Below are 12,846 nucleotides of genomic sequence, written 5' to 3'. Positions count from 1 at the left end.
TTATTTAGCGAGTTTGAAATGCTTTCCTATAGGATGCTGGAGCTCACCAATCTATTGCAATGTTTGTGAAACTGTTTGTGTCACTGAAAGGCCATCTCCATGATGCACTTTGAACCCATATCTGTGTATTTTGAGATACCCTCATGAAGACCCCATTTTTCAGTTTAGTTGGGTGCAGTAATTTTGTGAGCTCGAGAAAGATCTTAGTATAGTAAGAAGATGCTCATAAAACATCCGTATGTGTATTTGGAGGTCTTACAGGAATGCAGAAAGCAAGGCTAGGTCTGTGAGGCTCAAGAATTCTTGGAATACTATAGAATGGAGAAGTCCTTTATTCAACTTCTTTTTTTTTTTTCCTAAGATTTTATTTGTTTATTGGACAGAGAGAGAGAGCGAGAGCAGCAGGCAGCAAACTAGCAGACTTCCCCCAGAGCAGGAGCCCAATGCGGGACTGGATTCCTAGGATTGTGGCCCTGTGATCATGATCTGAGCCAAAGGCAGACACTTAGCTGACTGAGCCACCCAGGCGTCCCTAGTCAACATTTCTTAAGTGCCGATGTGCCCTAAATATTTCTGGTACTTTCCATATGGCCTTTCCCTGCACTCAGGAAAGCTATAGGCAAGAAGACTCAGACATACAGCTAACATGAGTGTTTAATAAATCTTAATAAGGAAGAGTACAGTATTCTCTGTATAGAAATACATAAAGAAAATTATCAGCTATACCTCGGGTCAAAGTAGTGTACAGGTAGAGGAAAGAGCCAAGTATAAATGGAAAGAGAAAGGGATAAATGGGACTATATTAAAATTAGGAAATTTCCTTCAACATAACAACCTTAATAGGGTCTAAGTGTAAGCAATAGAGTTGGGATATAATGTCTACCAAACAGTAAGCTGACAAAAGACTTAACACTGTAATATATAAAGAGCTCTAATGAGCCGGTGAGAAAAAGATAGAAAAATGCACAAAAGACATGAACCAACACCTCACAAATGTCACACATTGTAAAAGAGTTCAAATCACTCTGAGATAACAGTACAGACTTACCAGAATGGTTAAGCCTTAAAACAACTGGAATTATCAACTGTCGGCAAAGCTAGGGAACACTCAGTAAAGACTATAAGCCAATAGGATTAGCTTAGAAAACTGTGTGGCAGGGACCTAGCTCATCAGAACACATGCACGTCCAGCAATTGGATTCTCATATTTAACCCAAATATATTTATGTGTAAGAAGACATGCAGAAGGGCATAGCACTCTGTCACAGCATGTGCTAGAAACAACCCAAACGCCATCACCAGTGTGAAGAGGAGAGAAAGTTGGCTATGTGTCTTTCATGGAACACAGTACTTCCATTGAAATGAGTGTGTGGAGACTACACTGCATGGTCCTAAGTCTTGTACGCATGCATATCATGTAAGACCTAATAATAAATGAAAAAAGTTAGTAGTCACACCATATGATATAATTCTATTTGTAACACCTTAAGACAAGTAAACTTTTTTTTAAATTAAAAAATACTATTTATGATATTAGAAGGCAGGTTATCTTTTGGATGGAAGGGACAGTAGTGATTCATAGAAAACAGATAATATAGGGCTTCTGATACACGGGCAGTATTCTATTTCTTCATGTCAGTAGCATTTAGAATTACATATAACTGTGATAATTCATCAGGCTATGAATTTATGATTTATAAAAGTCTGTTATATATAGTACTTCCATATAAAGTGTATTCTTAAAAGGCAAGTTGTAGGTTGTAACAAATAATCCTTATAAATACATGTCCGAGCATGTATTTCATAATTTTTGTAAAATAAATAGCTCAAACTACATTTCTTAAGTCTAAGCAAAGAAATGATTTTAAAAGGCAAAGATTCAAAGAAATGTTTTGAAAAGAAGGGCAGTATTAGTAAAAAGGTCAAATATTAGTAAAATATTCAGTTGCAATTATGTTCAAATGCACATGTTCAACACAGCATGCCATCAGGGTATATTACGTAAAAATATGTAAAATACTTTGTAATATGTAAAATATAAAAATATATCTCAAACAATTTTTCAGAGACACATCAGAATAAGAAAGAGCCTGACATTGAAGCAGGCCCAGTTTGCTCATGAAAATGATACAACATAGTATCTGTTTTGCAGGGTGGTTTTGCTTGTTTCCTTTAATGTGTGACGTAAAGTTCCAGTGATCAGGAGAAGCTGACGCTCTTCGTGGATCATGGCGGTCAGAGTATTTCATGTGGGCTCTCTGCTCTTCTGGTTCTAGAGATGATTATTATCAAAACTGGAAGACTGAAAAGAATCAGACATCATGGATGTTTTAGTATATAAGGTTCAAAGGCATATGTGAATGTTCTACTGTGTTTCTTCTGTGATCCCATAGGAAGGAAGTCCAACTTACTTGGTTTGGCCCATGTCACCCACCTTAATACTGTTTTGTTTTGTTTAGTGTTCACAGAGAATAGAACATTTTAAAATACTTTTTCTATACTTATATGTAAATATATACTTATATATAAATCTTATACTTTTTTTTCAAGCAATGCAGTATTTCTGCCACTTGAAGAAAGCAAAACTAATCAAAGAAAAAGCAGAAATGGTGGTTTGGCATCTTAAGGGAGTGTGTTAAGTGTGTATATGTTTATATGAGAGTATGCGTGAACATATCCATTCTTCCTTTCTGTGTCAGTTAATGTACAGAAACAAACAACAGTTTGGCTAAACATTTTCAAAAGTTTGCAGGAAAATAACACATTTACAGTATAGTATGAGATAACAATGTCCACCAAATTTTCTTTCACAAAATCTAAACCCTATTCTTTCATTAAAGGAAGTGTGTAATAGATTTGAAATACAAATTTGGTGTTAAAAATTTCTTAGGGATATAAAAAAAAGGAAGTATTTAAGTGTAAAGAACACATAAAAATTAATGAAAGGAATTTAAGAGTAACATTCAATAATTAGATATTATGGGGCGCCTGGGTGGCTCAGTGGGTTAAGCTGCTGCCTTCGGCTCAGGTCATGATCTCAGGGTCCTGGGATCGAGTCCCGCATCAGGCTCTTTGCTCAGCAGGGAGCCTGCTTCCCTCTCTCTCTCTCTCTCTCTCTCTCTCTGCCTGCCTCTCCATCTACTTGTGATCTCTCTCCGTCAAATAAATAAATAAAATCTAAAAAAAAAAAATTAGATATTATATAGCTTGCTAACATTTTAAATCACTTAATTATCAGTGCTTGCATATATTTATAGGTGATGGTGAGGTTTTTACTATTTTAACATAATTATCAGCTTTCTTAATACTGTAAGATTATTGTTTGATTAAAATATAGACCACATAGGGCTGCCTGGGTGGCTCAGTCATTAAGCATCTGCCTTCGGCTCAAGTCATGATCCCAGGGCCCTGGAATCAAGCCCCGCAGTGGGTTCCCTGCTCGGCAGGAAGCCTGCTTCTCCCTCTCTCACTCCCCCTGCTTCTCCCTCTCTCACTCCCCCTGCTTCTCTTCCCTCTCTCACTGTATCTCTCTCTGTCAAATAAATAAATAAAATCTTAAAGAAATATATATAGACCACATAGCTAAACAATGTTGAGTCTAGTATTCTATAAATAGAAGGGTGACCATTTGAAAATACAAATTAAGAATTATAATAATTAAATAAAATATACAAGCTTGACTCTTATGTTAGAGACACATGTGGTATTTTGAGCTCAGTTTACCTTTGGAAGATTGTTTCTTACTGTGCCCTCTCTAGGGTTTTCCAGTAACAGGGCAAGCCTTTCTATTGACCACTCTTGGAGACTGTTATGATGTTCTCATTTAATTTAAAATACTATCATGGGTTCAGTGTAATATTATGTGTCTGTTACTCATATGAAGCTATCACTCCAATGCTGAGTTGAAGAATATTTAAAACTTTTTAAAGAAAATTTAGAATTTAAAGAGTGCTTTAAATTCTACCTGTATCTTCACTGAGGCTAAAAGCCTTACTAATCAAGTTACTAAATGTCAAATGTAAGCTTTTATTTTCAAAACTTACTACCCTGTTGGCTTGTATGATAAATGATACTGATTAGTTTCCATTGGTGAAATGAAAACTGTTTCAGATATAAGACTTGGCTAAAATTATTCAAAGTTAGTCTACCTGCCCAGGAAACAGATTTAGGAACCAAGAGAATTATGTGTGCTTTGAACTTTCTGGGTGAGATAGAATGGATCTCACAGTCCTGTAGACCATGACTTTTCTTTGTTTGACGCTGGTTAAAATGGTGAAAGCATTCTACCACCGAAATCTCTGAGTTTCCCTTGAATGTATTTTTTATGCAAGGTTATAGTTTGAACACCTAAAGGAAAAAAGAGTTGGGGCTTCCTTAAATCTACAGATCAGGTTCCTTAATCTTCTTTTGTGATTGTTTGTGAATACATTTTTCCTTATTATCTGTGTAAATAGATACAGGTATATCTATACATAGACATACAGCAGAATTGGGACTGAAACACGTAGAAGGAATAAGTAGTCCTCACAGACCCCAACCCCCTAATTACCTCTAATTCTTTCTCAAAAGAATTCAAGAGTTGAACATGAAAACATGGTCTTAGATCTATTGAAAAGACAAGGTGCCTCTCCAGAAAATGATCATGAAACATGTGTCTCTAGCAGAATAATCTTGGGTTTTATAACCATAGAATCAGAAAATATTTCTACTGTAGACAATCTTTTTGTTACTGTTTGATAGGTTCTAGGATTATCCTCACGACATGAATCTCGTTATGTGGACTTAAATCATTTTAGGGGTGAATCACCATTACTAAATATGTCAGGAAATTTAAGGGCTAATTCAAGGAGCATGGGAATGCAAGCCTGCTCTTCTGTTCACTTATAACATGCACCCATTAGCAGGAGCAGAATTCAGGAGACATGACTTCTCGAAGGCAAATAAGACTGAGAGAAGGCAGACCTGCTTTAGGGGCAGGGTGTTTAGGTGCCTTTTTAATGTGACTCCTGGAATTCAACTTGATGAATCAAATATGTTGCATACTGTTCGCACTAGGCTGTGGGTTGTTTTTGCGCAGATTGGCCAACAGAGTTTCCAGTGAAGAGTGATTCCAATAATTATGCCGGCATAAAGAATCCTCTTAATCCTCTCCTTAAGGACACCCAAGCATATTCAAGCCATGGGTGAATTTCTAATTTCTTGAGCATAATTCTTCTGAATCCAACAGTAAAATTAGAAGCTAAGAGAAATAAAGGGACAGGAGAAATAAGGAGCAGTAGTTACTATCTATTTGAAGAGAATGTTTCTTTAAAGGAAACGTATTTCATAGGTGCTCGCCTTTTCACAAGACCCATGAAGGTTGTTCTCACAGTAGCTACCACTGGACTGTTTCCTTGGAGTCCACCTGAGAGTACCGTACCGATCTCTTACCAGGTTGTGTAATTCAGTAGAATACAAAGTGACAAGAATGTATTAAATAAGTATATATTGTTTGCCAAACCTTGTAAATGATTACATGCTTGTTCTTTTTTTCTTTTTTTAAAAGATTTTATTTACTTATTTGAGAGAGAAAGAGAGAAGGCAGGGAAGGCAGAGGAGGCAGAGGGAGAAGCACACTCTTTGCTGAGCAGGGAGGCAGATGCTGGGCTTGGACCCAGGACTCTGGGATCATGACTTAAGCCAAAGGCAGATGCTTCACTGACTGAGCCACCCAGGAGTCCCTACATTTTTTTCCCATAAAATTCTTGCTTTTTCCATAAAATTCTTGCTTATTCTAAGGAATTGTGTCCCTCTAGGATTTTCTTGCTTATTTGTATGCCCTTCCAGTGCCTGGCTGCATCTAATATAGAGATTTTTGGTGAGAGAAAAGTTAAAAAAATGATGCGTGTTCTTATGTTGTTTCTTCTAATGAATGCATATATAATTTTCCTACTCTGGTTTAAATGTTACTTATCTTTATGAGAAATTATATTAAATATTTTAACAGTGTCATTCTAAACAAAACACAGTATCCTTTAATGTTATGTGTTGCTCGTGTTAAAAATTCTCAAGATTCAGAGACCCCTATGTACGTGGGAGATAATCTCAGAAATTATATCTGAGAATTCATTCTTTTTGCCTTTAAACGAAAATTTTCTGAAAAACTCATTAATGGTAGCATAAGAAAAATAGTTTTTCTGGGGCACCTGGATGATCCTCGGACTCTTGATTTCGGCTCAGGTCATGATCTCAAGTTTGGGAGATTGAGTCCTGCTGGAGCTTCTCTCTCTAAAATGAATAAAAAAATCTTTAACAAAAAGGGAGAGTAGTTTTTCTTAAGGTAAGTTGCTAGTTTTTATAGCGTGAGACAAGTCAGTCCTAACGAGTTATTCAGGATAGCTATGGTTCTCCCAAATTTCCAGAGACTTATTGAAGACTTCACCCAAAGGGTTGATTTTATTCTCACTAGTACAATTTATGTATTTGTAGTATTAAAAGTAAGTTCAGGGTATGGTAACTACATAGTGAAATGGGACTATATGGCTTTTAAATAAATACCTTTTGTCGCACCTAACTTCATTTCTCAATCCAGTCTCCTGAGTCGTGGACATTTTGGTATTTGCATTTTTAAATCTTCTGATTCTAAATAGCACACTTGCTTCCTTTTATTTCTTCAGTTCTCACCATGTATTTATTAATAACTGACTATGAAAGATGAGCAATGCTATTAGCACCTCTCCCTCCCTCTGGGTTTTGTTTACCATGTTATGTTTAGTTTTATCTATTGTTCGCATAATTTTAAATTATATGACTAAAACCCCATTGCTCATCCTAACAACTTTAGATTGTACAGGAGAGGATTTAAACTATATAACTCGTTACCAAAATTAAAACTGCGTAGGTGTGGGTATTTAGCAGATCCACAGAAACAGCGGAGTAAAGGTGATCAGCTGGGACCCTCTCCCAGAAGAGCTCAGATTCAATTTTTGTTAATTCTGGGTAAGTTATTTCCAACAACAGGAAACAAGGGTCCCTTAGTATATTTCCCTGAGCATGGGAAGGAGGAAGGGATTGCAAAATAATCCTGAGATTAGAAATTCCTTCGCAAGGTCTGAATCGACCTGTACTTTGGGAAAAGCTACCACAGATTTGCTAGTTGAACCAGACTGAAGCAGCTTAGCTCTACGGAGACTTTAGCGCTCAGATTCCTTTGAAAAAATGTCTGGGGTGAGCTATCAGCCCTTAACTCCTCCATTCAAACATACATACTTTAAAGAGCTTTGGATTTTTATCAGTTCCAAGAGAAATCCAGGATTACAGAGGAAGTAAAATGGAAATTGAGAAGGGGTGTGTGTGTGTCTGTGTGAGTGAGAGAGAGAGAGGGGTAGGGGGGAGGAGAGAGAGCATAAAACAGAAAAAGAGGGACAGAAACAGGGAGCAAGGGGAAGAGTCTAAGAAGAGTATTCTGTTGTAATGTGTTGTATTCTGTAAAAACAGCAGCAACAACAACAAAACAGTAGTCATCTAGATTTAATGGCATAATTTTGATACTGATTTGACATTTTCATGGTGCTGAATCCATGTTTCAGCAAGTGAATAGAATATTAGAAAGTTATCCCTACCAGGAGCTCTCTGTTTTAGGAAAATATTAATAACATTTAGACTACTGAGTGCCCATGAGAGATTATGAACTGGGCAGAGTCCCTCAGATGTATGTGAACTCCATATTATTGGTCAGTGATTATCTTCAATTATTGCAACTTCAATAATTTAATATATTTTAATACTGTAGCTATGCTTAACATCACTTAACATAACTTAATCAAAATTAAGTATCAGACAGTACAGTTTAATATCATTGCCTTTTTAGCATGGCACCACTGTGCATTTCTGCTGAGATTAGAAATTACTGATTTTATTTGAAAGTACATGATATGTGTCAAGGTTCTATCATTTGAGAAGAATTAAAGTAACATTGCAGTGATTCCTTAGAATGTGAAGTTATATATTTAAATAGACATTATTTCCCTTTAGAATTACTATTATAGGGGCACCTGGGTGGCTCAGTCGTTAAGAGTCTGCCTTCAGCTCAGGTCATGATCCCAGGATCCTGGGGATCGAGCCCCGCATCAGGTTCCCTGCTCGGGGGTAGGCCTGCTTCTTCCTTTCCCACTCCCATAGCTTGTGTTCCCTCTCTCACTGTGTCTCTCTCTCTCAAATAAATAACATCTTTTTAAAAATAGAATTATTGTTATATTTGGCCTGAGCATTGTAGAGACTTAAAGCAGTATTTCTCAAGCTGTGTTCTAAGGGATTGTAAGAGTTTAAGATGTAAATGGGTGATTCTAGAAAATGTGCAAATAAACCCCTTTCTTGGACAGTCATTATGCAAATTAGCACATACATCTCTGAAAAGACCTGCAGTAGAGTAGATTAGCTTTTTGAAAAGTTATTTAATACCGTGCATCACAAACTTATCTGTGTGGAGTGCATATTTGTTTTTTCAGCATAGCTGTTATAAATTATAACTTATAATTTAGTATAGGGGTTAACAAATCACATCCTATTCACCATTTGTTTTTGTAAATAAAGTTTTATTGCAATATAGTCATGCCCATTTCTTGTTTTTGTGTTAACAGTGGCAAAGTTGAAAAGCTGACTCAAATACTTTATGTCCTGCAAAACCTAAACATATTTATTATCTGGTTCTTAACAGAAAAATGTTTGCCTATCATGATAGCAGAAGAGTACACCTCTGAACATCATATTGGGAAACAAGGACTTAGAGAAATGTATTGCTATTTTAAATAGCATCTTCTTATGGATAACTGCAAGTTAAATGTATATACATGCATGATATAGAATTAATTTTAACTATATAAAATTTGCAATGATGGAGCTTTGATTGTTATTCAGTTAAAGCATCACTTTTGAAAGATTTTATCTTAATATAATTAAATTATGTGAAATTTTGAAACACGATCTTGGAAGAAAAACAATGTAAATATTCTTACGAATCTTGTCTAAACACAGACAAAAATAATACTTGATAGCCTCACATTTTTTCTGATTAAATTATATCTAGGGAAGATTCAAACTTTAATGATATCTTTCTTCCTTGTTTTCTTTTTAGGAGAAATTCCTGATAGAATGTTATAAGTGCATAATTACTCTGTCTTTTCATTTTGACCTTGAGACCACATTGCTCCTTCTTCAGATTCAAAATTAGTCTAAAATGTTAAGTTACAGATCTTGAAAACTGAGTTTAAGTACTAGCTCAGATATTACCTAGCTGTCCAGACTATAAGATCTAATACCTGAAACCTGAGTTTAATAGTAGCTCAGATATTACCTAGCTGTCCAAACTATAATACCCAATCCCTGAGTGTCAGTTTTTCATGAGGCATTAATAATAAAGCTGAACTAAACTGTCCGAATTTTTTTCCAGGAAGAACTGAACCCCATCATTGTTACCCCGCCCATCCAAGCTGTTGACCAGGACCGGAATATCCAGCCACCATCAGATAGGCCAGGCATCCTCTACTCCATCCTTGTTGGTTTGTATTTACTCACATTTTACACTCTCAGTTATCACTCTCGAACCATGTAGAAAAAGCGGTCTCAAATCAAAGGAAACACCTTTAATAACAAAGTTGATCTCCTTGGAAATTACTATTTTTATATAAAAATGAATTTAAAAATATTGGCTTTTCTCTTAGAATTAGTTTTAGTGAAATGTGTAGAAGAAAACATAGAATTTTTTTTTAATTGAAGAAGTGAAGCCACTTTAAAAAATGAATAATAATCTACATATTGGTAGTTTTCTCTGTGTTACCTCATAAAGAATTCTCTGAGAAAAATTTGAAAAAAAAAAGATTGAAAATATACATTGTTTGCTCTACTAGTATTTTACCATTGGTTAAATGTAATTATGTAATTCTGAAAATATATGATTGAGTTAAATAAGGGTTTTTGGAACCATATGGGAGAAGGATCATGATTACCCAAGGGTACACAATATATTATACCTTGGCTAATTTTTCCTTGAAAAATTTCACAGGAGTTATTCTAGTTCATCATTGTGCATATACTGGTAATTATACCAAAGCAAAAATGATGAGAATTTGATTATGATACTCTTCTCAAATTACTTTTGCTAAAATACGGGTGTTGCTGCTTTGCATGGTTTATAGTCTCTAGAGAGAGAGATGCATGTGAGACAGATCATAAATCTCTTCATGAAGAAGAGGTTGCTTTTGAAGTATGCTTCAGAATCACTATTCAGTGGAATTAACATTGTCCTCAACCCCTTTCTAACCCTGAGCCTTCAGCCTGCGTGTGTGCACACATGCATAGTAATACAACAGCCTACATACATTAGATAGATTTCCAAATATGACGTTATATCCCACTTAGAAATGTTGTCTGTAAGAAGGTTGTCTCTGGAACTACACACTTGTCATAAGCCAGTTACAGATATTAGACTATTACATTTTTTTAAAAGACCTTATGAATATAAGCCTCCATCTTTTAAGTCTGTAAGGGCCTTAGCATAGATAAAAAGAAATAGCCATTGTTCCTCTCATTAACAGAAGGGTTGACACCATGTCGGTTGCTGTGCTAGGTACTATAGATGCAAAGATGAGAGATAAATGTTCTAGGTTAGGGAGGGGTGGAGTCTATGGCTAGAAACATGTCCAAAGATAAATTCAAATACCTAGTTCTAAGCACTAGAAATAAGCTATGAACCACATATTACATGGGATCATGGAAAGAAAGTACAAAGTATTTCTGAGAAAATTGCTTAGAGTTATTTCAGCAGAAATATCAGGGTTTCCAGGAAGAAATTACCTAGAAGGCTGATACAGCGTATACTAAGTCCAAAGGATGAAATTTAAAGACACTCTTAGAGAAGCAGACTACCCAGAGTGGGCTGAAGTCCATTGGTATTCATGAGTTTCTTTCACTTTCAGAAATTGCATTTATTCTTTCTTTCAATAAATAAGCATCTACCCTGTGGAGGAAGACAGTTTCCTCACTTCACGCAGCTGGTGTTCCGGGAGCAGAAACGGGCAACAAACAACAAATATAATAAATACATGTGTATTTATTATACATGATAGAGATGGTCTGTGCTGTGGGAAAAATAGAGCTTAATAAGTAGGAGTAGAAGTACAGAAGGGGTGTTGCAGTATAAATTTTAGCATTAAATGGGATGAACATGGCATACCTCATTGAAAAAGTGAGGTCTGACGGGCAACCGGGTGGCTCAGTCAGTTCGGTGGCTGCTTTCAGCTTGGATCATGATCCCAGGGTCCTGGGATGGATGCCCTCAATTCCTCCCTGCTCAGCGGGGAGCCTTCCTCTATCCATCTTCCTCTACTGTTGCCCCTGCTTATGCTCTCTCTCTCTCTCTCTGTCAGATAAATAACTAGAATCTTTAAAAAAAAACAAACAAACAGTGAGTTTTGAGTAAAGTCTTATGGACATTAGAGGAGTTAGCCATGTTGATATCTGGGAGATAGTTTCTGGGCAGAGATAAAAGCTGGAGCTTGCCTATTGGTTTTCAGAAGCATCAAGGAGGTCAGTAGCATTGGAGAGGGAAGTAGAAAGGAGATGTGAGGGTGACTGGATGGCACAGTTGATTAAGCATCCGACTCTTGGTTTCAGTTCAGGTCATGATCTCAGGCTCTTGAGACTGAGCCTCAAGTTGGGCTCCAAGCTCAGCACAGAGTTCTTTCCCTCTCCTTCTGCCCTGCCCCTATACTCTCTTCTTCTCTCCTTCTCTGAAAAAATAAATAAATCTTAAGAAAGAAAGAAAGAAAGAAAGAGAAAAAGAAAGAAAGAAAATGTGAAAAATAAGAGGGGGCCAGAAAATACAGAATCTTCTATATTATCAATCTACTTTGTCATTTACTTTAAGTGAAATGAGAAGCAAATATATTAATGAGAGCAGAATAATGAATTGCTTTTCTATACCATCAGCCACCAACTGTAGTATGATGAATAGTCCTAAATAATAGACATACCACTAGCACTAACTTTGCTTTCACAGCCAAGTTTTAAAAAAAGATATGATTTCATATATTTATATTTCTAGAAGGCAAGATGTTATATGGGTAGTTTCAATTATGTTCAGATCCTGACTTTAAAACTTACTACTTGTAATTATATGATTATGCTGGGTGAGTTACTAATTTCTCTGCCTCAGTTTACTCCTCTTTAAAATGGAGTTGATAGAAACAGACCTTCTATAAAAGGGTTTTGAGGATTTGATTTCATACAGGGAAATAGTTAATAGTGCCTAGAAAAAAGTTAGTTCTCAGTAAATGTTAGTTGATATTGTCATTACCATTAGGAAGAAAAATCATGTTTCCTAAGTTAAATAAGACTGGTAAGAATAGAAACACACACACACAAAAATCAAACATACAAAATGAGATTTCCATGGCTCTGACTTTACTTACTTTTCCAGAAGTCTTAATTTTCCTTAAGTCCACCCAAATAATTCTGAATGTATGTGTTCCTCAGAGCTAGTTTTCGCAATCTCCATGTGGAGAGTTCTCCTCTCACACACATTCTTGGTGGTCTGTTTACTGAATGTGAGGACGTGGATCCTGAGGTGTGTGAAAAGGCCATCTAAGGATTGTTGCCAACCCCTTCACTGGTCCTACTATAACTATCATCAGTTCTGGAATTATTTCTTCTCCTATTGATTATTCCCCCAGCAACCTGACCCTATGTCACCTCAATCCATTGTTTCCTATGATGTGTCCACTGGCTTTCCTCAAGAAAAATGATACCATTGTATATGGGGTGGGTGGGAGGGATGGGATTAGCAGGGATAAATGAGTGAAAGATATTCAA

At 36.2% G+C, this 12,846-nt stretch overlaps 1 protein-coding gene across 4 annotated transcripts in view; it reads left to right on the top strand.

Moving 5' to 3' along the window:
- Positions 1-12,846, top strand: part of LOC111144760 (protocadherin related 15) — an 817,855-nt gene that overhangs the window by 387,311 nt on the left and 417,698 nt on the right. For all 4 annotated transcript variants that reach the window (XM_022499204.1, XM_022499203.1, XM_022499205.1 and 1 more), the window contains exon 8: positions 9,428-9,536. In XM_022499204.1, coding sequence (XP_022354912.1) covers positions 9,428-9,536 — 109 coding nt within the window. The remainder of the gene's footprint in view (positions 1-9,427; positions 9,537-12,846) is intronic.

The sequence above is a fragment of the Enhydra lutris genome, unplaced genomic scaffold, assembly GCF_002288905.1.
Source record: "Enhydra lutris kenyoni isolate GAN:26980312 unplaced genomic scaffold, ASM228890v2 scaffoldscaffold12, whole genome shotgun sequence".
Lineage (NCBI taxonomy): Eukaryota > Metazoa > Chordata > Mammalia > Carnivora > Mustelidae > Enhydra > Enhydra lutris.
Note: the sequence above shows the minus strand (reverse complement) of the source record. Positions and strands in the feature narration are given on the sequence as shown.